Source organism: Mesoplodon mirus (assembly GCF_964341445.2).
Source record: "Mesoplodon mirus genome assembly, chromosome: 6".
NCBI classification, from domain to species: Eukaryota; Metazoa; Chordata; class Mammalia; order Artiodactyla; family Ziphiidae; genus Mesoplodon; species Mesoplodon mirus.
The window spans coordinates 47,572,779-47,599,980 of record NC_138982.1 but is presented as its reverse complement, the minus strand read 5'-3'; the positions used below and the strand labels follow the sequence as shown (position 1 = coordinate 47,599,980).

The window sequence follows — 27,202 nt, the reverse complement described above, 5'->3', positions numbered from 1 at the left end:
GCTTGAGCAAAGTCCTGCAAATATAACATAGAAGACATAGTCCCTCTCTTAAGACTCTTATAGTCTAATGGAGAAGCTAGACAACAAGTAAAAGATCATCATCAGATAATATAAAAGGGCAATGCCCAAGGAATACACAAGGGACTCAGGGAACACAAAAGAGGAGGGTTGGGGGAAGCTTTATAGACTAGATTATCCTCCTCAGTGCCAGGATGTGAATCTGGGAGTCTGTTTTAGAATTATATCTCTGTTATCCTTTGAGCACCTTTATTAAAGTGTATTGCAAGCTTTGCTTGCCTCACAGATTCCTTTTTTTTCTATTGCAAGTTCCCTCTTCTCTCTATGATGTGCCGCTGATATGAAAAAATTTACTGACTACCAAATCTTGCTGTGGGTTAGCCAGAACTCTCAAAATGCTGCCAGTTTATCATTAAGAAGTCCTCATTCATTTTGGCTTTATAGACCCTATACAATTTGCTTTCATTCTGTATCTCCAGCCATATCTCCAACTACTCACTGTCCTGAACCCTTTTCTCCAGCCACATATTTTCTCACAGTTCTTCAAACACATCTTTAGTTAAATCCTCTTTTCTTTACTTTTCTGTATGCTGTTAAATCTGCCTATTCAAATCCACTCCAGACTTCCTCTTAGAAACATGTCCTGATTATACCAGCCTAACATAACCTGTTATACCTGAGAATTGCTGTATTTTATCACTCACCATCTGTATAACTTCTCTGGCAACTAAAGTTAAGGTGGCAGTAGACAGTGGTGGCTCAGAGCATAAAACCTGGAGCCAGAATGCCTAGGTCTGAATCTTGGCTCCAAGGGTGACCTTGGACAAGTCACTTCTCTGTGCCCTGGCTTCCTCATCTGGAAAATGGGAGTGATAATAACATCTATTCATAGGGTAGTTCTCATAGTTAAAGGAGCCCAGGTAGAAAAATCACCTAGAACAGTGCCTGTACATAGTAAGTGCTAAATAACTGTCATGACCATAGTTACTAATCATACGTGAATCATGATAGTTCTTGCACTGTCATTTTTTAAACTTTTCTTTCTTTTATTTATTACTGTTTAGCTTGCACTAAATTTATTTATTAATTTTTCAGCTTGACTTTCAGTACCTCGAAGGCAGAGTGCCTTGGACATAGCAGTTATCAGTCACCTCAAATTATATTTGGAACTAGGCAAAGTAAAAAATATAAAACAGTACCTACAAAATATTTGTTGCTTAGGCTTGACCAAGTGCTGCTGCATTTCAAAAAAGAGAGTAGTACTGCTTGAAAATACTAGTTATTCTTTAAAAATGACTATTCCAGAAGGAAAAGTAAAGATTACAGAGAAATCAATTAAATCCTTTATTTTAAAGCACACTAGATATATCCACAAGACATAGGGAAAAGACCTCATACAAAACCAATAATGCACTAACAATTTTTAAACACTGAGACTTTTTGCTTTATTTCACTTTACCTTGCCGTACTCCAGTTTCAATCCTAGTGGCAAGGTCTGCTCGAGGGGTGGAGAGATGCACTAACGGTCCAGCCCCTGGCATGAAGTTATTGTTAGGATCTTCTGCATATATTCTAGCTTCAAAGGCATGGCCCCGCAGAGTTATCTCTTCCTGGCTCAAAGGAATCTTCTCTCCTGCTGCAATCTGGTAAAAGAAGAGTATGTGCTTCTTATGAATATCCACCTTCTAGCAGCTATGAGACTTAGTCGATGGTCTTATCCTTTTCTACGTAAGATGTACATCAGGACTTTATAATGAAGCCAAATAAAGACTCTTATTTTATCCACCCACTCGAGTATTGGGCAAAAGCAAAAGTAGATTAAAAAACAGATGCAGCTTGAAAATACTGTACTAATTACAATGGGTATCTAGAATTTTTAAACAGAGAAAACAGGCAAACCAGTGACTAAATCACAAATATAAATATCAGTGCTTTTTCAATATAATGAACACTGAAATTTCTTACTGGCAAGATATTCTGTTTTCATTTAAAACATTAGCACTCAGTTACCAAGTCAAGCTTTTTTATAGTAAATTATTAGTTGGTGTTTAGGACTATTTTCACAGCTATGCCTAAAGCGTGGCATTAGTCATCTTTGTCATCTTCATCACCAAGTGATCAAGCAAAACAAACAGGGGAACATGATGTTTTTAAAATTTTGTTATGTTTATTGCAAGATACCAGATTATAAACAGGATGATCAGCACTGTTTATCACTACTGTAATTATTATTATTTTGTTGATTTTTTTTTTTTTTGCGGTACGCGGGCCTCTCACTGCTGCAGCCTCTCCCGTTGCGGAGCACAGGCTCCGGACACGCAGGCTCAGCGGCCATGGCTCACGGGCCCAGCCGCTCCGCAGCATTTGGGATCTTCCCGGACTGGGGCACGAACCCGTGTCCCCTGCATCGGCAGGTGGACTCTCAACCACTGCACCACCAAGGGAAGCCCTATTATTTTGGCTCTTATATACTAATACAACAAATCTCTCTCTTTAACTAATATAACTTGGAAAAGGCTATTGGAGGGCACACTGTCACTCTCTTCTCTCTCCCCTTAAGCTTTCCTCCAAGATGAGAAAATGACAAACTGAGATGGCAAAAGATACAGGGAAAAACTCTAACTTAGCAGCACACTGAACTAGACAGGTAAGTGTAAAATAAGCAAAGGTTTCATCTCTTTAAATCTGTATATAAGAAAAATCAGGAACCACAACAGTGAAAATGAAAGGAAAATGGACTAAATTGAATGGCTTTATGCCATGGTGTTTGGAACCAAAGACTCTGTAGCCGTATTGCCTGGGTTCAAATTCTGTCTCTATACTTATTCTGTTCTGGGCATACTCATATTCTGGGTAAGTTTCTGTAACCTCTTAATGCTCCAGAGAAAAATGCCTGGCATAAAGTAAGCACTATGTAAGTGTTAGCTATTATCATTTCATTCTTATCCTTTATAATAAAACACTCTTTAATGTTCTAATAAAGAATTCTATTTCCAAAAAAAAATTCTATTTGTTTTAGTATAAAAAAGGAAAAGAATGACCATATGTCCATATTCTAAGATGTGATCTTATTGCTGACTATATAGCGCAATTTCAACCTGGCTATCTTTGCCTATCTGTTTTCCTCGGAAGTTGGCTTCTATCTGGGCCCAGAGGAGACTGACCCAACCATGCCTCTGGGTACTTAGAAATTTGTACCATCTGAGTTCTCTGGGGCTTAGACATTGACTCTTTGGAAGCCCTGGACCTTGGATATTTCACCAGCCTCTCCTGAAACCACTAACCATCTGAACCTGCAGCCTGGGTGCTCACATCATTGCACCCTTGCTCTAGGAAGCTGGTGACTCCAGAGACAGGTCCTGGAGCTTGAACTCTTGCCTCACCACATGGAGAGACCCCTTGTTTTACCCCTGTTTGGAAGCCAGACTCCAAAGTACCTTGAACACTGTAAACAAGGTCCAATGGCATCCCTAAGTTCTAGAAACCTTCCCCAGATGATAAAAGCCTATTTCTCTTTCTAAAGCTCTTACAGTTTCTTGACTTGCAGAAATAAATGTCTGCTGGTCCCTCTAATGCCCAAAAGCTTTCTCCTCTTTAATCCTTGGAAACCCTTTATCCTTCATGATTTCAAAATTCTGGACTCTTGTGGTTACCGCTTCAGAAAAAAATATTCTTTTCCTTGAATTCTGGAAACATAAGCACTCTTTCCAAAAGTTTCTAAACCCGCTACAATTTTCCTGACACTTACTAACACTTACTAGCCTGATGTGCCTGGTTTTCATTAGCTCCCAATGCCCAGAAGGCCCAGAAGAATCTTATGGCTCAATTAAAACCACCAATCATCCCCAAGGAACCAGCAAAAGGAATGTTATATTATTGTCCACAGAAGTTCTGCAAAGACAAAATTATCAAAATAATCAAGACTTTAGCATCACAACGTGAAAAAAATAATTTCGTTTCAGGATATATAAAGAACCAAGAATCCTACAGAGATCAAGAATATTCATACTACTTAAAAACATTTTTTATATTAAACAACAGGTTGTAAAAATCTACCGTTTTCAATAAAGAGAACAAAACAGACTAAGTTATTATCATTAATATTTGAAGGAATAAGCTTGTAGGACTCAGATTCAGGCCAGTGAAGAACAGCTGTAGACTTAAGACTTCAGTAAAATTCAGTAGGTGTGTCACAGAAATGTTAAAGTGCTTTAAAATTTCCTAAACATTTACTCTGAATGGCTACATTTATCCCTTCATGGGCCATCAACAGTCTGTCAGCACTTGCACGTGGACCCCTGTTAATCTAGACCCTTCCCTTGGCTCTTCATTCCCATCTTTTCCTTAGCTTATTTCACCTTGGCTAGCATCTGTCCTGCCTCTAAAATCTCATGATGGCCTGGACCTGAGTGATGTGGTCTCAGAGCACAAGGCTTTGTGTTGAGACAGTGTGGTCTGATGGCTGCCCCATGTCTAAGGGGGAAAGATGGTAAGTGACAGGTTAGGGATCTGAGTCCATAAAGTGCATCAAATGTAATGCCACCTTTAACCTCCCATTTTCCTATCCTCATGACAGCCACTAAGAATTGAACCCTTGTCCAAAGCGATGCCTCCTTTTAAGAGGTTTTAAGAAGGGAATGTATTCTCGACACTGATTTTTAACAGAAAAAATACTCCCACCCTAAGCTGCCATTCCACCAAGTCAGTTCCTGTGATCATCTCAGTAACAGGATGTTCCACTTGCAGCCTTGTATTCATCTCCATGAAGTAGAAATTGTGCTTTGAGTCCATAATAAACTCCACGGTTCCTAAATAAAAAATACAGTGGTCACACTTCAACAGTATATAATCAGTAGGAATCAAAATCTTTCTTGATAGATCATATCAAGTTTTACAGCTGCCTTCATTCAACGGTAAACATTTTGCATTTCATGAAGAAAACATCTCATATTTTGCAGCAGCAAATGATTCTCAATCAAAAATACGAAGCCACATGAAATTTAACAATAGAAAAGTATATGTGGGGTTTCAAGCAAATGGTAAGCCCAAGTTATAAATCAGTCTCAGCTGTTGTAGCAGTTAGAACATGGTTGGACCATGTGTTACTGCTTCTGTGTACCAAGATCCCTGGAAACCTCACTGTGACATCCCATCTCACTCTAACTCTGTGGAGGAAAACACAACATTTTTTTCTCCTGACTGTGCGCTTTGGAAGTGTCTTTAAAAGTCCTTTTGCTAGTGACCCACTGGGAGATTACTTAGTAACTAAACACTATGTTAATGTCTTATCTACTGACATTCTATTAAGTACTACACTTCCCCCAACTTTATTAAGGTATCATTTCAGACAGTAAAATTTATCTATTTTAAATATAGTGTGCTGAGTTTCAGCAACTGAATACAGTCATATAACCACCACCACAATGAAAATACAACATACTTCCATCATTCAAAACATTCCCTTGTTCCCTTTGCAGTCAATCCCTTCCCCAGGCCCCAGCTCCAGGCAATCACCGGTCTGCTTTCTATCACAGTTTTTTTCTAGAATGTCATATAAATGAAATCATATAGTATACAGTATTTTGTGTTTGAATTTTTTTCACTTAGCCTAAGGCTAATTCCATATAATTTAAAACTTGCTTTTCAAACTGTGGATCACAACCTGTTAGTGGATTGTAAAAATTTAGTGAAGACTTCCAGTTTTTGGCCAAGCATGGAAGGAACTTAGAAGTTGCCATTCCATTCTGACAATAAGAAAAAGCTGAATAAGATGAAAAATCAACAAGTCTTCTTAGATGCATCACAGACATGAGGTTACAAGGCAAACCGCTGCTCCCCAAATTAGAGAGACAGAAAGGTGAAAACAGAGATTCACAACTTATTGGAACAGAAACCCATGAGCAAAAACCTCTGTGGGAACAAGTACTGGAGAAGGAAAACCTGGACTGTAATTGACAAATTGCTGGAGGCTCAGTGTGGACAGTTCCAAGAGTTAAAAACCCCAGTGGGGACCAAGTTATAGGGAGCTCCCAACACTTTTACAAGTTTTACCTCCAGAAGCTCTACCAGGTCCTCACAGTGAACACTGGAGAAAAAAACCCCTTGAGTTTCTAGCAGTGGGAGGGGAAAACGAACCATATGAAGTATGCCAGAGTTCTGTTCTTCTGAACAAGATCTGTCCTTAAGAGAAACTATTTTATTAGAGCCTAAACTATTGGGATTTTATCAGGGCCTACTATGTAATTGAGGGAAGAGAAATACACAACTCCAGCCATTCTGTCCCACATAAGGGAATAAATAAAAAACAAATAAACAAAAACCAACTGAAAAACACTGATGAAGTTCACAGTTCAGAGCGCAAGCTCACCAAAAGACTTAGACTGAATCATAGGCTCATAGAACATTTCACCTCCCCTGTACCTAACCACTACACTACTAAAGACCTATTTACCACAGTTCCTTTTACCAGGTACATCAACATCTGGCTATCAAGAACAAATTACATGGCATTCTAAGAGGCAAAAAACACAGTTTAGAGAGACTGAAAAAGCATCATAACCAGACTCAGATATGATAGAATTATAATTATCATAATTATCTGATAGAATTATCAGAACAAGAACTTAAAAACCCTTTAATTAATATGTTAAGGGTTTTAATGGAAAAAGTACACAACATGTAAGAACAGTTAAATATAAGTAGACACGGAAATTTTAAGAAAGAAAAAAAAATTCTAAAGATCAAACATACCATAAGAGAAGTGAAGAATGCCTTTGATGGACTTATCAGTAGACTGCACACAGCCAAGGAAAGAATCTCTGAGCTTGAGGATATGACAACAGAAACTTCCAAAATTAAAATCAAAGAGAAAAAAGACTGAAAAAAACAGAACATAATATCCAAGAACTGTGGAGAACTAGAAAAGGTGTAACATATGCATAATGGGAATACCATAAGATAAATAAAGGAACAAAAGCAGTATCTGAAGCAATAATGACTAAAAATTAATGTTGGACACTGAATCACTGATCCAGGGAGGTCAGAGAACACAAAGCAGGATAAATGCCAGAAAAACTACACCTAGGCAAACTATACCTACAGTATCATTTTCAAAGTACAGAAAATCAAAAATCCTGAAAGAACCCAAGGAAAAAAAACACACCTTACTTATAAAGGAGAAAAGATAAGAATTACATCTGACTTCTCCTCAGAAACCATGCAACCAAGAACAGCAGAGTGAACTATTTAAAGTGTTGTCTAAAAAAATCATCAAGGGCTTTCCTGGTGGCGCAGTGGTTAAGAATCCACCTGCCAATGCAGGGGACAGAGATTCGAGCCCTGGTCCGGGAAGATCCCACATGCTGTGGAGCAACTAAGTCCATGCACCACAACTACTGAGTCTGCACTCTAGAGCCCGCAAGCCACAACTACTGAAGCCTGCGTGCTTAGAGCCCGTGCTCTGCAACGAGAAGCCACCACAGTGAGAAGCCTGCGCACTGCAACGAAGAGTAGCCCCTGCTCGCTGCAACTAGAGAAAGCCCATGTGCAGCAACGAAGACCTAACGCAGCCAAAAATAAATAAATAAATAAATAAATTTCAAAAATCTATAAAGAAAGTTAGCCAAGTATTAAAAAAAAACCCATCAACCTAGAATTCTGTACCTTGTTAAGTTATCCTTCCAAAGTGAAGGAGAAATAAAGACTATCTTAGATAAACAAAAATTGAGAGAATTTATTGGTAGTAGACTTGCCCTGCAAGAGATGTTAAAATAAGTTCTTCATAGAGAAGGAAATGAAATAGGGTCAATAATCCAAGACGTAACAATCTTTAATGCTTACGCATCTGAAAACAGGGTGTCAAAATACATCAGGTAAAAACTGAGAACTGCAAGAATAAATAGATGAATCCACTAATCAATTGGAGACTTTAATACCCTTCTATTAGAAATGGATAAACTCAGCAGGCAGAATATTAGTAAGGACATAGATGAACTCAATAGCACAGTCAATAAAATGGAATAGTTGACACCTATAGACTAATTCATATGACAACAGCAGATTACATATTGTCATACTTGCATGGAACAATCACCATGACAGACCACATTCAGGGTCATAAAAAAAGACCTTAACAAATTTAAAAGAATAGATAACATATAATGTCTGCTCTCAGACCACAATTAAACTAAAAATCAATAAATTGAACTAGAAATCATAACAGAAAGATAGCTGGAAAAAAATCCCCAAATACTTGCAGATTAAACAACACACTACTAAATAACACATGTGTCAAAGAAGAAATCTCAAAAGAAATCTAAAAATTGTTTAAACTAGATGAAAATGAGGATACAACTTTTCAAAATTTGTGAGATGCATAGAAAGCAGTACTTAGATGGCAAATTATAGCATTGAATCCATATATTTGAAGAGAAGAAAGATCTAAAATTAATCTAAGCTTCTATTTTAGGAAACTAAAAAAGGAAAAGCAAATTAATTCCAAGGTAAACAGAAGAAAAGAAATAATAGAGTAGAAATTCATGAAACTGAAGACAGAAAATAGAAAAAAAATCAACAAAACCAAAAGTTAGTTCTTTGAAAAGATCAATAAAAGTGATAAGCCTCTAGACAGGCTATCTAAGGAAAAAAGAGGACAGGGATTACTCATATCAGACATGAAGGAAGGAACATCACTACAGACCTTATGAACATTAAAAGGATAATAAAAGAATATTGTTAACAACATTATGCTCACAAATTTAATAACCTAGATGAAATGGGCCAATTCCTTGAAAGTCACAATCTGCCAAAACTCACACAAGCAAAAAACAGACAATTTAAATAGGCCTATATCTATTAAAGAAACTGAAACAATCATTAATAACCTTCAAAACAGAAAGCAGCAGGCCCAGATTGGTTCACTGGTAAATTCTACCAAACACTGAATGCAGAATTTATACCAATTTTCTACAGTCTCTTCCAGAAGACAGAATTTTTCCTAACTCGTTCTATGAAGCCAGCATTACCTTAATACCAAAACCAAAGATGTTACAAGAAAACTACAGACCAATATCTCTTAAGAACACTGATGAAGTAATCCTCAAGAAAATATTAGCAAATCAAATCCAACAATGTATAAAAATCCCACCATGACCAGGTAGGATTTATCCCAGGTATGCAAGGCTGGTTCAACATTAGAAAATCAATTAATGCAATCTATCACATCAACAGGCTAAAGAAAAACCATGTGATCATATCAATAAATGCAGAAAAAGCATTTGATGAAATCTAGTACCCAATTATAATAAAATCGCTCAACAAACTAGGAACAGAGGGGAACTTCCTCAATTTGATAAAGAAGATTTACAAAACCCTATAGCTACCATCATACTTAATGGTGAGAAACTAGAAGCCTTCCTACTAAGATCAGAAATAAGGCAAGGATGTCCACTCTCACCACTTCTTTTCAACATCATACCAGAAGTCCTATCTAATACAGTAAGACAAGAAAAGGAAATAAATGGTATATAGATTGGGAAAGAAGAAATAAAACTGACTGTTCACAGATGACTTGATCATCTTTATAAAAAAATCAAAAAAGTTGACAAAAAAACCTCCTGGAACTAATAAGTGACCATATCATGGTTGCAGGATACAAGGTTAATATACAAAAGTCAATTGTTTTCCAACATACAAGCAAACAAGTTGAATTTGAAATTAAAAACACAATACTATTTACATTAGCACCCTCCCCCATGAAATAGGTATAAACCTAACAGAATATGTATAAGATGTATATGAGGAAACTATAAAATTCTGGTAAAAGAAGTCAAAGAAGAATTAACTAAATGGAGAAATATTCCATGCTCATGGGTAGGAAGACTCAACATTGTCAAGACGTCAGTTCTTCCCAACTTGTTATGTAGAGTCAATGCAACCCCAATCAAAATCCCGGCAAGTTATTTTGTGGATATCAAAAAATTGATTCTAACAGTTATACGGAGATGCAAAAGACCCGAATAACCAACTCAGTCTGACAAAATGACAAAATGGGAAGACTGACACTATCTGAATTCAAGACTTACTATAAAGCTACAGTAATCAAAACAGTGAAGTACCGGTGAGAGAACAAATAGATCAGTGGAAAAGAATAGAGAGTCCAGAAATAGACCCACAGAAATATAGACAACTGAGCTTTGACAAAGGAGCAAAGGCAATACAATGGAGAAAAAACAGTCTTTTCAAGAAACGGTGCTGGAACAACTGGGCAACTACATGTAAAAAAAAAAAAAAGGAATCTCAACACAGACCTTACAAAAATTAACTCAAAATGGTTCAAAGACCTAAATGTAAAACACAAAACCATAAAACTCCTAGAAGACAACACAGGAAAAAACCTAGTTGACCTTGAGCATGGTGATGTCCTTCTAGATACAACAGCAAAGGCATGATCCATGAAAAAAATAACTGATAAACTGGACTTCACTAAAATTAAAAACTTCTGCTTGGCGAAAGACAATGTCAACAGAATGCAAAAACTAGCCACAGACTGAAAGAAAATATTTGCAAAAGGTACATCTGATGAAGGACTGTTATCTAATATATAAAGAACCCTTAAAGCTCAACAATAAGAAAGCAAACAACCCAATTAAAAAATGCGCAGGGCTTCCCTGGTGGCACAGTGGTTGAGAATCTGCCTGCCAATGCAGGGGACACGGGTTTGAGCCCTGGTCTGGGAAGATCCCACATGCCGCAGAGCAACTAGGCCCGTAAGCCACAACTACTGAGTCTGCACATCTGGAGCCTGTGCTCCACAACAAGAGAGGCCGTGACAATGAGAGGCCAGTGCACCGCGATGAAGAGTGGCCCCCGCTCGCCACAACTAGAGAAAGCCTTCGCACAGAAACAAAGACCCAACACAGCCAAAAAATAAATAAATAAATAAATAAATTTTTAAAAAATGGGCAAAAGACCTGAAGATACCTGAGATACACGTATTAGAATACCCATAATCTGGAACACTGACAATACCAAATGCTGGTGAGGATGTGGAGCAACAGGAACTCTCATACTCTGCTGGTGGAAATGCAAAATGGTACAGCCACTTTGGAACACTTCGGCAGTTTCTTATAAAACTAAACATACTCTTACCATGTGATCCAGCAATCATACTTCTTGGTATTTACCCAAATGAATTGAAGCTGTGTCTACACAAAACCCTGTACACAGATGTTTACAGTAGCTTTATTTATAATTACCAAACTTGGAGGCCCTTCAGTAGGTCAGAAGATAAGTAAACTGTGGTACATCCAGATAATGGAATATCATTCAACACTAAACAGAAATGAACTATCAAGCCATGAAAAGATATGGAGGAAACTTAAATACATATTACTAAGTGAAAGAAGCCATCCTGAAAAGGCTACATACTGTATGATTCCAACTATGTAACATTTTAGAAAAGACAAAACTAGAGAAGCAATAAAAAGATCAGTGGTTGTCAGGGGTTAGAGGCAGGGAGGAATGAAGAGCATATTTAGGGCACTGAGACTATTCTGTAAGATATTACAATGGTGGATATATGTTGGACACGTGTCATTATATATTTCTCCAAACTCACAGAATGTACAACATCAAGAGCGAACCCTAATGTAAACTATGGACTCTGGGTGATAATGATGTGTCCGTGTAGGTTCATCAGTTGTAACAAAAGCACTGCTCTGGTGCAGGATGTTGACAGTGGGGGAGGCTATGTTGCGGGGGGACAGGGGGTGTGAGAACTCTTTGAACTTGCTGCTCAGTTGTGCTGTGAACCTAAAACTGCTCTAAAACATTGAAGTTTACTAGTTTTGAAAAATGCAAAAAAATAATTTTAGCAATTTTATTTCAAAATAAGATAGAAAATATCAAATAGCATTATACAGAATTAGGCTAAGTACTGTTTAGTGACATTTTCCCCCCAATATACATGTATATAAACATAAACACGTTTACATACTGGTTCTCAACGTAAAATGTACTTCTTCTTTTTTTTTTTTTTTTTCCTGTACGCGGGCCTCTCACTGCTGTGGCCTCTCCCATTGCGGACCACAGGCTACGGATGTGCAGGCTCAGCGGCCATGGCTCACGGGCCCAGCCGTTCCGTGGCATGTGGGATCTTCCCGGACCGGGGCACGAACCCGTGTCCCCTGCATCAGCAGGCGGACTCTCAAACACCACGCCACCAGGGAAGCCCAAAATGTACTTCTTAATGTGGATATAGTCAAAAAAGTTTGAAAGCCAATGATTTCAAAGCTGTATGTTTCGTTTGCCTTTCAAAACACAAATGAATTTTCCTCTTTCTCTGTTAGAAGCCAATCTTGACATACCTGCGCCAACATAATTTACAGCTTTAGCAGCTCTGACTGCAGCTTCTCCAAGCTTTTTTCTTACTTCAGGTTTAATACCAGGCTATGAAAAAATATTTGAAATAAATTTCCATTAGTACTTTGTTCTACTAGAAGTTTCCATTAAGATTCAATAGTACATTTCTATGTATCAAATATTGCATTAAAGAGATAATAAGGATAAATATCTAATGTTATACATTTCATCATGAAATACTGTCTTATACCACAGTTCAACTGTCCCTATACCAAAGTTTAATGATTCTGTTAGTAATTTCTATGAATTGCAGATATTACTTAGCATAATGACATATCTCTGTCCCTTGTACCTACAAAATAGCTATCTTTTCTTTTGGTTTTTTTTTTTTGGCCATACTGTGCGGCTTGCAGGATCTTAGATTCCCAACCAGAGATGGAACCCAGGCCCACAACAGTGAAAGCACTTAGTCCTAACCACTGGACCACCACAGAATTCCCCAAAATAACTTTCATGATCATATGCCCACTTAAAATTACATATATTAATACAAAAACTTTGAATAACCTCTATTTGTTTCAAGATGATAAAGCAATCTGGGTCATATGCCCAATAATTATCTTGGAATAATGGTAAACGTTGAGATTGCAAGTTAATAAGAAAGGTCCAGGGACTTCCCTGGCGGTCCAGTGGTTAAGATTTCACACTTCCACTGCAGGGGGCGCAGGGAAATAGATCCTGCGTGCCGTGCATGGCACGGCCAAAAAAAAAAAAAAGTTCATAAAATGTATATCAATAAGTAGACAAAGCCTTTTAACATTGTTGAATGGCGCTCTACAGATTTTTATTTAAGCAATCGCTGCTTGAAAATAAGGCTTTATTGAAATTATTGTTGACATTTACTTCAGACGGTATAATATACTCTGCAACAGAAATTGAATTTTGAATACAGTATGAGAATAACTAACTGATTAATCAGAAACCTTAGATCTCTGATCTTTTAGAAATACATACTGAAAAAAACATGAATATAACTTTGGACAAGAGGCCTACGGCAGTAGCAGATTCCAAAGAAATGTAAATCTGAAAATAGGTAATCCTAGGAGTAGGCCTTGACCCGGGTGACAACCTGAGTCAATCAAGAGGTAGACTCAGAGGTAAACAATTATAAGGGGGCAAAAGGGGCCAAATAAGAGCAAATCCAAATCTCTCCTCTATACAACATAACCTTTAAGTTGGGAAGATGACTAATATATTTTAGGAACATCTGAAACACCAGTTAAAAGAATGTTCTTCATAAAAAAATACATTCAATTAACAAGACCATTCCATTTTTCAAACACGCTAGTTAATTACAATTTAAAATCTGCATGGAAACGGTAGCTGTTCACTGTAAGTCAGATACTACTTGGATCAGAGCAGATTTTCCCAGATACCATCCAGAAGGATCATGGTCTTAGTGCGCCCTCAGTATGGTAGCCCCAGAATATCAACCCTTCCTCATCCCCAACACTGCAGTGAGGCTGTATTACTACTGGGGAATGGTTGTTCAGCAGGACTTTGGGGGAATACTAGCTTCACAGATTTCTGACCCAAAAGTCAGAATTTAAACTGAGATTTACAATATAGAGAAGTTGACAAATTTCTTTACAAGATCCTTACCCCTGGGGCCTCCTCAATGATCTTCTGATGTCTCCTCTGTACACTACAGTCTCTTTCAAACAAGTACACAGCATTGCCATGGTGGTCACCAAACACCTGGACTTCCACATGCCTATTTAAAAACCCAACAAGAAGTTTCCATTTGTAGGTTGAACATTCAAGAAAAAAAATTATATATATGAAATGAGTGAGAGATAAGAAAAGACAGAAAACACTGGAGACCATATTTATGACCTCACAGTAGGGGCAAGTCACAAGTACAAACTGCCAAGGAAAAGACTGACAAATCTGAATACATCAGAATTACAAGTTATAGTCACAATTCATGTATCCTCAAAAAGTCAATGAAAACATATTTTTATGATCAGGGGATTTTAAAAAAGCAACTCTTACAGTCAGATTTGATAAACTAAGGCAGACTGGAAATTATAATGGCTCATCCATAGAAAAGTTAAGAAATAAATTTATATGGATCATTCATTTTTAAAGAATATACCAACATTAAATCATAAAAAACAAAATAAGGAACTTTAATGTTGAGTATAAAATAGTAAAATTATCAGAAATCATATTAAGAGTAAAGGCAGGACTTCCCTGGTGGCGCAGTGGTTAAGAATCCGCCTGCCAATGCAGGGGACATAGGTTCGAGCCCTGGTCCAGGAAGATCCCACATGCCGCGGAGCAACTAAGCCCGTTTGCCACAACTACTGAGCCTGCGCTCTAGAGCCCGTGCGCCACAACTACTGAGCCCTCACGCCACAACTACTGAAGCCTGCGTGCCTAGAGCCCGTGCTCCACAACAAGAGAAGCCACCGCAATGAGAAGCCTGCTCACTGCAACTAGAGAAAAGCCCGTGTGCAGCAACGAAGACCCAACACAGCCAAAATAAATAAATAAATAACTTTATTTTAAAAAAAGAGAGAAAAAGAGTAAATGCACGTAACACTTAAGAAAATAAGGGTAACACAGACCATTTGGTGAATATGAAAGCACTCTTCTCAGGAGATTCATTTTGATATGTTCACACTGTACTTCACCTCACACATTCACCACCATAATACAGAAATGAGTGACCAGCAAACATTTTTTTCTGTTGCGTTTAAAATAAAAATTGTCAAACATAGAAGAAATTTTTTAAAAACCCAGAAAGTCTTATAAACGTACTATTTCAGCACAGTGGCTCATTTCTCTTCCTTTCTGTTTACCTCATGAAACACTTCATTAAACCACTTGGAAGAATTTTTTTTCTTGATATATCATTTCTACTGAATGTTCCATTTAAAAATTTCCCAACTTGTCCAACATATTCTCTTGACAAAATAATAGGAGCTGATTTCTTCCTTTTGGATGTGCTTCCTTGATCTTTCCTCCTATTTTTATTTACCCTTAAGCTACTAACACCAAACACATTCTTGCTATTATTATTTTGAATAAACTTATCTGTGAGATCAATTAAGAATAAAAAACCAACAGATTTTATTTTGCCTTTGTTTATTCTTTCTCTATCACTCTTCCTTTCTTTGAAGAGATCCAAGTTTCTGACTTGCATCATTTTCCTTCTCCCTGAAGAACTTAACCATTTCTTGTAAAACAAGTCTACCAGTGACAAATTCCCTCAATTTTTGCTTGTCTTAGAAAGTCCTTATTTCTCCTTCAAGTGTGAAGGATAATTGCACTGGACACAGAATTTATAGGTTGATTTTTTTTCTTTCAACCCTTTATAAATATTTTACTCCACTCTATTCTTTTTTTTTCTTGAAAATATGTAGTGTTTATTTTAACAGTCCACTCTATTCTTAAGTCTGATGTGTTATTTTTTTAAATTTGTTCACGACCCACTATTCTTCTGTTTTTTTTTAACTTCTTTATTGGAGTATAATTGCTTTACAATGGTGTGTAGGTTTCTGTTGTATAACAAAGTGAATCAGCTATACATATACATATATCCCCATATCTCCTCCCTCTTGCTTCTCTGTCCCATGCTCCCTATCCCACCCCTCTAGGTGGTCACAAAGCACTGAGCTGATCTCCCTGTGCTATGTGGCTGCTTCCTACTAGCTATGTCTGATGTACTTCTTATCCTTGCTCCTCTGTAGATAAGGTGTTTTTCCTTTGTAGCTTTTTTCAAGACTTTTTTTGTCTTTGGTTTCCTGCAGTTTTAATATGATTCAAAAAATTTTTGACATTTATCCTGCTTTTGGTATACCCTGAACTTCCTGGTTCTATAATTTGGTGTATGTCATTAATTTTGGAAATATCTTGGCCATTATTACTTCAAATATTTCTCCCGCCTCTTTCTTTCTTCCCCTTGTAGTATTCAAATGATGCATATATTACACCTTTTAAAATTGTCCCACAATTCTCAGATATTCTGTTCTGTTTGTTTGTTTTCATTATTTCTCTTTGCATTTCAATTTGGGAAATTTCCACTGACATAAGTTCAAGGTCACTATTTCTTTTCTCAGCTGTGTCCAGTCTACGCTGAGTCCATCAAATGCATTCCTCCTTTCTGTTACAATGTTTTTGATTTCTGGCATTTTCTTTTGATTTTTTTTCTTAGAGTTTCCATCTCTCTGCTTACATTACCCATATGTTCTTGCATGTCACCTACTGCTCCATTAGGGCCCTTAACATATTAGTTACTTTAAATTCTACACCTGATAATTCCAAAATCTGTGTCATATTTCAGTCCAGTTCTGATGCTTGCTTTTTCTCTTCAGACCATGCTTTTCTTGTCTTTTAGCACGCCCTGTAATATTTTTTGGTTAAATGCCAGGCATAATATGTCACAGAACAGGAACTGAGGTGAATAAAACTTTCATGTGAGATTTTATGTTAGCCTGGCTAGGAGGCAGGCTGTGTTTAATGTCTGCAGTAGCTACAGGTGCCAGAGGCTTCAGTTCCCTCTAGTGTCCTTGTTTTGTTTTTTCTCCTTTTGTCCTTTTGTCTAAGAACTCCTTAATCAGAGTCTGTGTCTTGCAGCTCTTTTGGTTGTAATCTGGTTATTATACAGAGGCCCTGGTGACATGGCAGTAGGGTGTGGGCGAGGGAAAGCACTCTATAATCTTAGGATTAAATCTCGGTCTTTCAGTGGGTCTGTGTCCCTGTGTGCCTCAGAAGTGTTTCTTAGCTTTTTTTTTTTTTCTTCCCTTACGTGAAACAGGAAGACTAGAGTTGGCTAACTGCCCTTCCCCTGGGACAGAAAAGGCTCTGGCAAAGTTTCCCTTAGAGTGCTGGCCTTTGGTAGGGAGAACAGACAGCTCTGGGCCTATTTCAGAATGGTTTCTTTTTTCCTCCTCCTGCCCCAAAATGTGAGGGATTTTTTCTTGGATTTTCACTTTGAGAACTTGGTGGTGTCCTTGGAAGAAAAACCTATGAAAATTTGGGGTTCCCCCTAAAACTGGGCCCTCACCATCAAGCTAGTCCACACGCAGCCTCTAGTAATTTGTCAAAATTCCCATGTAAGTGTCCCTATCAGTTTATGGCTCCCGCAGCTTCTGCTCCAGGTTAGCTGATCTTGGTTGTGATTTGCTGTCTTCACTTGCTTGCCCAGATTTCAGGGTGGTGGTTTGCCTTGTGGCCTCAGTTCTCTGATGGGTCTAAAATTCATTGATTTTTATTTTGTTCAGATTTTTACTTGCTTTTTGGGTGTGAGTAACAACTTCTATGCTCTTTGCATGTTGGAGCTGAGCTGTTTGTTTTTCAAATTCCAATTGTAAAACTTTACCATGTCCACTGACTCTCCCTTATCCTTTAGCTGCTCCAGGGAAGGAGGCACTAGAGCAGGAACTCTAGGTTCTGAAGTGAACATACGGGGACCACACCAGGAGCACAACATAGCTCTTTTCTGACTTCTCAGAAGTTGGAAACACTTTTCCTTTGGTTGTTTACAAGGGAAGTTCATTGAGGATCTGTGCTCTGTTAGGATTTCTGCGGTTGTCAAATCACTCTTGTTATTTTCCTTTTTCTGATGATCCTTTTCTGTGTTGCTTTACCTAACTTAGAGATTCTGGAGCACAGTGTCTGAGAACCAAGAAGTACATCAAATCCCAGTCACTCCAATTCAGCCACTGCTGGGGTCTGGCTAGATAGACAGATGCAGCTGGTTTCTAGTAGGAATGCCTTGATATTTTCTAAGACTTCTAAAGTTTTTATTTTCCTATTCACAGTTTTTTTTAATAGATTTTATTTATTTATTTATTTATTTATTGGCTGCATTGGGTCTTCGTTGCTGTGCATGGGCTTTTCTCTAGTTGCGGTGAGCGGGGGCTACCATTTGTTGAGGTGCGTGGGCTTCTCATTGTGGTGGCTTCTCTTGTTGTGGAGCACGGGCTCTAGGCGTGCAGGCTTCAGTAGTTGTGGCACGTGGGCTCAGTAGTTGTGGCTCGTGGGCTCTAGAGTGCAGGCTCAGTAGTTGTGGCACACGGGCTTAGTTGCTCCGCGGCATGTGGGATCTTCCCGGACCAGGGCTTGAACCCATGTCCCGTGCATTGGCAGGCGGATTCTTCACCACTGTGCCACCAGGGAAGCCCTATGGCATTGGCTTTGACAAATATTTGCCTCCTAGAAGCTTTATGAGTAAGATGAAGAGACGTGCAGTAGCCAGTCTTCCACTGGACAGAGCAGGAGTGGCCTGCGTGGCTGCCAGGGTTTGGCCCAGAGGAGACTCCACAACCCTCTGGAAACATCTCCCCCTCTCTCAACTGTCTTTAAAAACCTTCACAAAACTTTCCCTCACCTGCTGTGTTACAAAGATCTAACTAAAATAGACCTCCCTATAGGTTCTACCCAAAGGTTAAAAAAAAAAAAAAGTCCCATTCGTTTTTCACATAAAAACAGTGCAATTGAGAAATGCAAATCAAAACTACAATGAGGCATCACTTCACCCCGGTCAGAACAGCCATCACCAAAAAATCCACAAACAGTAACTGCTAGAGAAGGTGTGGAGGAAAGGGAGCCCTCCCGCACTGTTGGTGGGAATGTAAACTGGCACAACCACTATGGAGAACAGCATGGAGGCTCCCCAAGAAGCTAAAAATGGAGCTACCATACAATCCAGCAATCCCACTCTTGGGCATATATCCAGAGAAAAACATGGTTCAAAAGGATACATGCACCCCAGTGTTCACTGTAGTGCTGTTTACAATAGCCAGGACATGGAAGCAACCCAAATGTCCATCAACAGACGAATGGACAAAGAAGATGCGGTACATGTATCAATGGAATATCACTCAGCCACCAAAAAGAACGAAACAATGCCATCCGCAGCAACATGGATGAAACCAGAGACCATCATACTAAGTGAAGTCAGACAGAGAAAGACAAATATCATATGATATGACTCATATGCAGAATCTGCTTGACCCAAAAGGCTGGGGAGGTGAAGCCTCTTAAGCAGGAGCCATTGTTTCCTTTCAAAGCAGGGGATGGAGGGATCCGCTGAGAACCGAGAAGAGAGGGCCCTCACAACCCCTGGCCTCTGCTTCCTCTGTGGCTGCCCCAGCCAGATTTCCTCATCTCATCTGTTCCTTTTCTCGTCCAAAGTCACATGCAGGACCCATTACATAATTTATGGATCCATTGCAAAGTGAAAATGCCGGGCCCCTTTTAAAATGTTATTAAGAATTTTAAGATGCCTCCACGGGGTATTAAACCAAATATGGACCCTTCTGAGCTCAGGGCCCTGTGAACTGCCCAGGTCACATGCCTGGGAAATGGGTCCTGGTCTCATGATTCATGTGTGTGTTAGGTCAGGAGCTGGATCTGAGTCTTCTGCTGATGAAGGTGCTATACAAGGTCAGTTACTGGAGGTCCTGGAGCAGCCAGAAAGGCAGCGGCAGGCAGACGTGATTCTGAGAACTGGTCGATACTTCACCTTCTGGCCCTGCTTCTCCATCTGTAACAGGGATCATGATACCCTCCCACATTTTTAATCCCTCTAGAATGTGCACTGAATATGAAGTGAGGAAGGAATCTGATTTTTTTTTAATTCTCTAAAATAGTACACTTTGAAGATTGTTATCTATCCCAACCTTTCAGATAAGCTCAATAGTTCTGATCAGATTTATTATATAATACCTCTTGATTTCTACTTTTCTCAGTTATCAGCACCACCTTGACAATCTTCTGGTACTCCATTAACTCAACAGATAATTATTTAGTAGAATATAAAATAGTGATTATCATGATATTGAAATGTTATTACTAGAAAACACAGAAGAGAAATATGTAGAAATGCTAATACTTATATCAGGAGAATGAGCTTATGACTGACTTGGTTTTCCAAGTTTGTAATGTATTCATATTATTTCTATATTTAAAAAAATATTACTGATGCCTATCATGAAGAAAATAATGCCAGGTAATATATATGGGAAAATAAAAAGAAAGAAACTACCAGGTCCTTGATTCCCAGAAGCTTCCCAGGTATTGAGAGTATAAATTACAATGTGAGGTAATATTTAGCTAGCATTTCGCAAGTAAAGAATCTACATCTTCAAAAATGTTGCAGGCATTGAGTTACAGTCACTGAAATAGCTAGCTGATGTCTCCATGACAATTTTAACTCAAGAGTACACCAATGTGGATAGTTAGCCTATCCTTTTCTGAAAGCTACTGTGGAAAGGAACCTTCAATTTACCTTAGAACTTCCTCCATTTTTGCCTTATTTCCCACTAACAGGTGGCATACGTTGTGCTCTCCTAATCAACTGGCCTATTTTGAGATTGACTTTTTTGTTTTTTTTTAACTATCACATTCTAAATGAATTTAATTACTGTGTCATGCTCAGGGACAGTTCTAAGTTTTGTAGGGCTTGAAACAAAAACAATTTGGGAGCCCAGTTTAAGATGAGTACAAAATTGGGTACAGGATCTTCAAAGAGGTTCATGCAAGAGAAGGGCCTGAAGCTTTAGTTCACTACCTTCAAGGTAAATCTCTCTCTGGTCATGGTCCCCAAATGAATTTTTCTCTATAAAGTCACTTGACTTACAGGTTTATATATATGTATGTGTGTGTGTGTGTGTGTGTGTGTCTGTATTTAACACAAAATCTATGAAACAAGAAGCTTTTATAATCAATATCTTATTTTAAGCAATACACATGAAAATAAAATTCCTGATAATAAAATAAATTAGAAATCCACATAGTATCTGCTATAGTGGTACCCAGAGAAGCAGTTCGGTGTGGTCACTTAGAGTGTGAATTCTGGAGTCAAACTGCCTGGATTCAAATCCCAGCTTCACCACTTCTCAGCTGGGAAACGTCAGGCAAGTCAGATGACCACTCTGTTGCTCAGTATTTTCACCTGAAAAATGGGAACAGGGTCTACCAAATGGGATTGTTGCAGGAATTAGACTAGAAATAGAAGGATATGGACCCGGAGGAAGATGGCGGAAGAGTAAGACGCGGAGATCACCTTCCTCCCCACAGATACATCAGAAATTCATCTACACGTGGAACAACTCCTACAGAACACCTACTGAATGCTGACAAAAGACCTCAGACCCCCCAAAAGGCAAGAAACTCCCCACATACCTGGGTAGGGCAAAAGAAAAAAAAGAATAAACAGAGACAATAGGATAGGGACGGGACCTGCACCAGTGGGAGGGAGCCGTGAAGGAGGGAAGGTTTCTACACACTACAAGCCCCTTTGCAGGCGGAGACTGCAGGTGGCGGAGGGGGAAAGCTTCGGGGAGTAGCGGAGGGGAGCACAGCAACAGGGGTGCGGAGGGCAAAGCGGAGAGATTCTGGCACAGAGGATCGGTGCCCTCAGGCACACACCAGCCCGAGAGGCTTGTCTGCTCGGCCGCAGGGGCGGGCGGGGCTGGGAGCTGAGGCTCGGGTATCGGCTTTCAGTCGGAGCGCAGGGAGAGGACTGGGGCTGGCGGCAGGAAGAGAGCCTGAAGGGGTTAGTGCACCACGGCTAGCCCGGAGGGAGTCCGGGGAAAGGGTCTGGAGCTGCCGAAGAGGCAAGAGACTTTTTTCCCTTTTGTTTCCTGGTGCGCGAGGAGAGGGCATTAAGAGGGCTGCTTGGGGAAGCGCCGGAGAGAGGCGCGAGCCGCGGGTAAGGCGCGGACCTCGGAGACGGGCGTGGGACGCTGGGGCTGCTGCTGCCGCCGCCGCCGCGGGGCCTGGGTGCGAGCGCGGGTCACTGTCCGCCCCGCCTTCCGGGGGGCCTGTGCACCCCGCCACTGCCGGGGTCCCGGGACCCGGGGACGGCTTTCCCGGGAAAGCGCACGGAGCGCCTCGGGCTGCTGCAACGTCACGCCGGCCTCTGCTGCCGCAGGCCCGCCCCACACTGCGCACCCCTCCCTCCCCTCTGCCTGAGTGAGCCAGAGCCCCCGAATCAGCGGCTCCTTTAAACCCGTCCTGTCTGAGCGAAGAACGGACGCCCTCCGGCGACCTACGCGCAGAGGCGGGGCCAGGTCCAAGGCTGAGACCCGGGAGCTGTGAGAGCAGAGACAGGGAAATCTCTCTGTACAGCCTCGGAGGCAGCGGATTAAAGCACCACGGTCCATTTGATGTGCCCTGCGTCTGTGGAGTGCATGAATGGACAGCGAATCATCCCAGATTGAGGAAGTGGACTTTGAGGACAAGATTTAAGACTTTCCCCCCTTTTCCTCTTTCTACAACGAATTATCCCAAATTAAGGAGGTGGACTTAGAGAGCAAGATTTCAGACTTCTCGCCCTTTTCCTCTTTTTACAACGAATTATCCCAAATTGAGGAGGTGGACTTGGAGAGCAAGATTTTTGATTTTTCCCCCTGCTCTCTTTTTGTGAATGTGTATGTGTAATCTTCTGTGTAAGATTCTCTCTGTATAGCTTTGCTTCCACCATATGTCCCAGGGTTCTATCGGTCCGTTTTTTTTTTCAATAATTACTTTTTAATTTTAATAACGCTACTATATTTCATACTTTATTCTATTTTACTTTACCTGCTTTTTCTTTTTTTCCTACCTTCCCTTCCTCCCTCCCTCCGCTCCTCCTTTCCTTCTTTCTTTTTCTTTCCTCCCTCCCTCCCTCCCACCCTTCTTCTTTCCAATTTCTTTTTCTTTCCTTCCTCCCTCCCTCCCTCCTGTCTTTCTTTCTTTCTTTCCTTCCTCCCTCCCTCCCTCCCTTCTTCCATTCACTCTTCCTTTTGCTTTCATTCCTCCCTCCCTCCCTCCTTTCTTTCTTTCTTTCTTTCCATCCTTCCTCCCTCCCTCCCTCCTTTCTTCCTTCCTTCCTTCCTTCCTTTCTTCCTTTCTTTCCCTCTCTCTTTCTTTCTTCTACTAATTCTTTCTTTCTACTTTTTCTCCCTGTTATTCTGAGCCGGGTGGATGAAAGGCTCTTGGTGCTGCAGCCAGGAGTCAGTGCTGTGCCTCTGAAGTGGGAGAGCCAACTTCAGGACATGGGTCCACAAGAGACCTCCCAGCTCCACATAATATCAAGCAGCGAAAATCTCCCAGAGATCTCCATCTCAACACCAGCACCCAGCTTCAGTCAACGGCCAGCAAGCTACAGTGCTGGTCACCCTATGCCAAGCAACTAGCAAGGCAGGAACACAACCCCACCCATTAGCAGAGAGGCTACCTAAAAACATAATAAGGCCATAGGCACCCCAAAACACACCACCAGACATGGACCTGTCCACCAGAAAGACAAGATCGAGCCACAACCACCAGAACACAGGCATTAGTCCCCCCCACCAGGAAGCCTACACAACCTACTGAAGCAACCTTAGCCACTGGGGACAGACACCAAAAACAACGGGAACTACGAATCTGCAGCCTGCAAAAAGGAGACCCCAAACACATTAACATAAGCAAAATGAGAAGACAGAAAAACACACAGCAGGTGAAGGAGCAAGATAAAAACCTACCAGACCTAACAAATGAAGAGGTAATAGGCAGTCTACCTGAAAAAGAATTCAGAATAATGATAGTAAAGCTGATCCAAGATTCTATTTCCAAGATCCATAATCTTGGAAATAGAATAGACAAAATGCAAGAAACAGTTAACAAGGACCTAGAAGAACTAAAGATGAATCAAGCATCGATTAAAAACACAATACATGAAATAAAAAATACTCTAGATGGGATCAATAGCAGAATAACTGAGGCAGAAGAACGGATAAGTGAGGTGGAAGATAAAATAGTGGAAATAACTGCTGCAGAGCAAAATAAAGAAAAAAGAATGAAAAGAACAGAGGACAGTCTCAGAGACCTCTGGGACAACATTAAACGCACCAACATTCGAATTATAGGGGTTCCAGAAGAAGAAGAGAAAAAGAAAGGGACTGAGAAAATATTTGAAGAGATTATAGTTGAAAACTTCCCTAATATGGGAAAGGAAATAGTTAATCAAGTCCAGGAGGCACAGAGAGTCCCATACAGAATAAATCCAAGGAGAAATACACCAAGACACATATTAATCAAACTGTGAAAAATTAAACACAAAGAAATCATATTAAAAGCAGCAAGGGAAAAACAACAAATAACACACAAGGGAATCCCCATCAGGTTAACAGCTGATCTCTCAGCAGAAACTCTACAAGCCAGAAGGGAGTGGCAGGACATAATTAAAGTGATGAAGGAGAGAAATCTGCAACCAAGATTACTCTACCCAGCAAGGATCTCATTCAGATTTGATGGAGAAATTAAAACCTTTACAGACAAGCAAAAGCTGAGAGAGTTCAGCACCACCAAACCAGCTTTACAACAAATGCTAAAGGAACTTCTCTAGGCAAGAAACACAACAGAAGGAATATACCTACAATAACGAACCCAAAGCAATTAAGGAAATGGGAATAGGAACATACGTATCAATAATTACCTTAAATGTAAATGGACTAAATGCTCCCACCAAAAGACACAGATTGGCTGAATGGATACAAAAACAAGACCCATATATATGCTGTCTACAAGAGACCCACTTCAGACCTAGAGACACATACAGCTTGAAAGCAAGGGGATGGAAAAAGATATTCCATGCAAATGGAAATCAAAAGAAAGCTGGAGTAGCAATTCTTATATCAGACAAAATAGACTTTAAAATAAAGACTATTAGAAGAGACAAAGAAGGACACTACATAACGATAAAGAGATCGATCCAAGAAGAAGATATAACAATTGTAAATATTTATGCACCCAACATAGGAGCACCTCAATACATAAGGCAAATACTAACAGCCATAAAAGGGGAAATCGACAGTAACACAATCATAGTAGGGGACTTTAACACCCCACTTAACCAATGGACAGATCATCCAAAATGAAAACAAATAAGGAAACACAAGCTTTAAATGATACATTAAACAAGATGGACTTAGTTGATATTTATAGGACATTCCATCCAAAAACAACAGAATACACATTTTTCTCAAGTGCTCATGGAACATTCTCCAGGATAGATCATATCTTGGGTCACAAATCAAGCCTTGGTAAATTTAAGAAAATTGAAATTGTATCAAGTATCTTTTCCGACCACAATGCTATGAGACTAGACATCAATTACAGGAAAAGATCTGTAAAAAATACAAACACATGGAGGCTAAACAATACACTACTCAATAACGAAGTGATCACTGAAGAAATCAAAGAGGAAATTAAAAAATACCTAGAAACAAATGACAATGGAGACACGACAACCCAAAACCTATGGGATGCAGCAAAAGAGGTTCTAAGGGGGAAGTTTATAGCAATACAATCCCACCTTAAGAAACAGGAAACATTTCGAGTAAACAACCTGACCCTGCACCTAAAGCAATTAGAGAAAGAAGAACAGAAAAACCCCAAAGTTAGCAGAAGGAAAGAAATCATAAAGATCAGATCAGAAATAAATGAAAAAGAAATGAAGGAAATGATAGCAAAGATCAACCAAACTAAAAGCTGGTTCTTTGAGAAGATAAACAAAATTGACAAACCATTAGCCAGACTCATCAAGAAAAGAAGGGAGAAGACTCAAATCAATAGAAGTAGAAATGTAAAAGGAGAAGTAACAACTGACACTGCAGAAATACAAAAGATCATGAGAGATTACTATAAGCAACTCTATGCCAATAAAATGGACAACCTGGAAGAAATGGACAAATTCTTAGAAATGCACAACCTGCCAAGACTGAATCAGGAAGAAATAGAAAATATGAATAGACCAATCACAAGCACTGAAATTGAAACTGTGATTAAAAATCTTCCATCAAACAAAAGCCCAGGACCAGATTGCTTCACAGGCGAATTCTATCAAACATTTAGAGAAGAGCTAACACCCATCCTTCTCAAACTCTTCCAAACAATATCAAGGAACGAACACTCCCAAACTCATTCTACAAGGCCACCATCACCTTGATACCAAAACCAGGCAAGGATGTCACAAAGAAAGAAAACTACAGGCCAATATCACTGATGAACATAGATGCAAAAATCCTCAACAAAATACTAGCAAACAGAATCCAACAGCACATTAAAAGGATCATACACCATGATCAAGTGGGGTTTATTCCAGGAATGCAAGGATTCTTCAATATACGCAAATCAATCAATGTGATACACCATATTAACAAGTTGAAGGAGAAAAACCATGATCATCTCAATAGATGCAGAGAAAGCTTTCGACAAAATTCAACACCCATTTATGATAAAAACCCTGCAGAAAGTAGGCATAGAGGGAACTTTCCTCAACATAATAAAGGCCATATATGACAAACCCACAGCCAACATTGTCCTCAATGGTGAAAAACTGAAACCATTTCCACTAAGATCAGGAACAAGACAAGGCTGCCCACTCTCACCACTCTTATTCAACATAGTTTTGGAAGTTTTAGCCACAGCAATCAGAGAAGAAAAGGAAATAAAAGGAATCCAAATTGGAAAAGAAGAAGTAAAGCTGTCACTGTTTGAAGATGACATGATACTATACATAGAGAATCCTAAAGATGCTACCGAAAAACTACTAGAGCTAATCAATGAATTTGGTAAAGTAGCAGGATACAAAATTAATGTACAGAAATCTCTGGCATTCCTGTACACTAATGATGAAAAATCTGAAAATGAAATCAAGAAAACACTCCCATTTACCATTGCAACAAAAAGAATAAAATATCTAGGAATAAACCTACCTAAGGAGACAAAAGACCTGTATGCAGAAAATTATAAGACACTGATGAAAGAAATTAAAGATGAT

The 27,202-nt window shown here is 39.5% G+C and overlaps 1 protein-coding gene across 1 annotated transcript in view; it reads right to left on the bottom strand.

Moving 5' to 3' along the window:
- Positions 1–27,202, bottom strand: part of MCCC1 (methylcrotonyl-CoA carboxylase subunit 1) — a 71,197-nt gene that overhangs the window by 18,013 nt on the left and 25,982 nt on the right. The window contains exons 8-11 of the mRNA XM_082625839.1: positions 14,041–14,152; positions 12,384–12,465; positions 4,699–4,826; positions 1,478–1,661 (exon numbers count right to left, since the gene is read on the bottom strand). Coding sequence (XP_082481965.1) covers positions 1,478–1,661; positions 4,699–4,826; positions 12,384–12,465; positions 14,041–14,152 — 506 coding nt within the window. The remainder of the gene's footprint in view (positions 1–1,477; positions 1,662–4,698; positions 4,827–12,383; positions 12,466–14,040; positions 14,153–27,202) is intronic.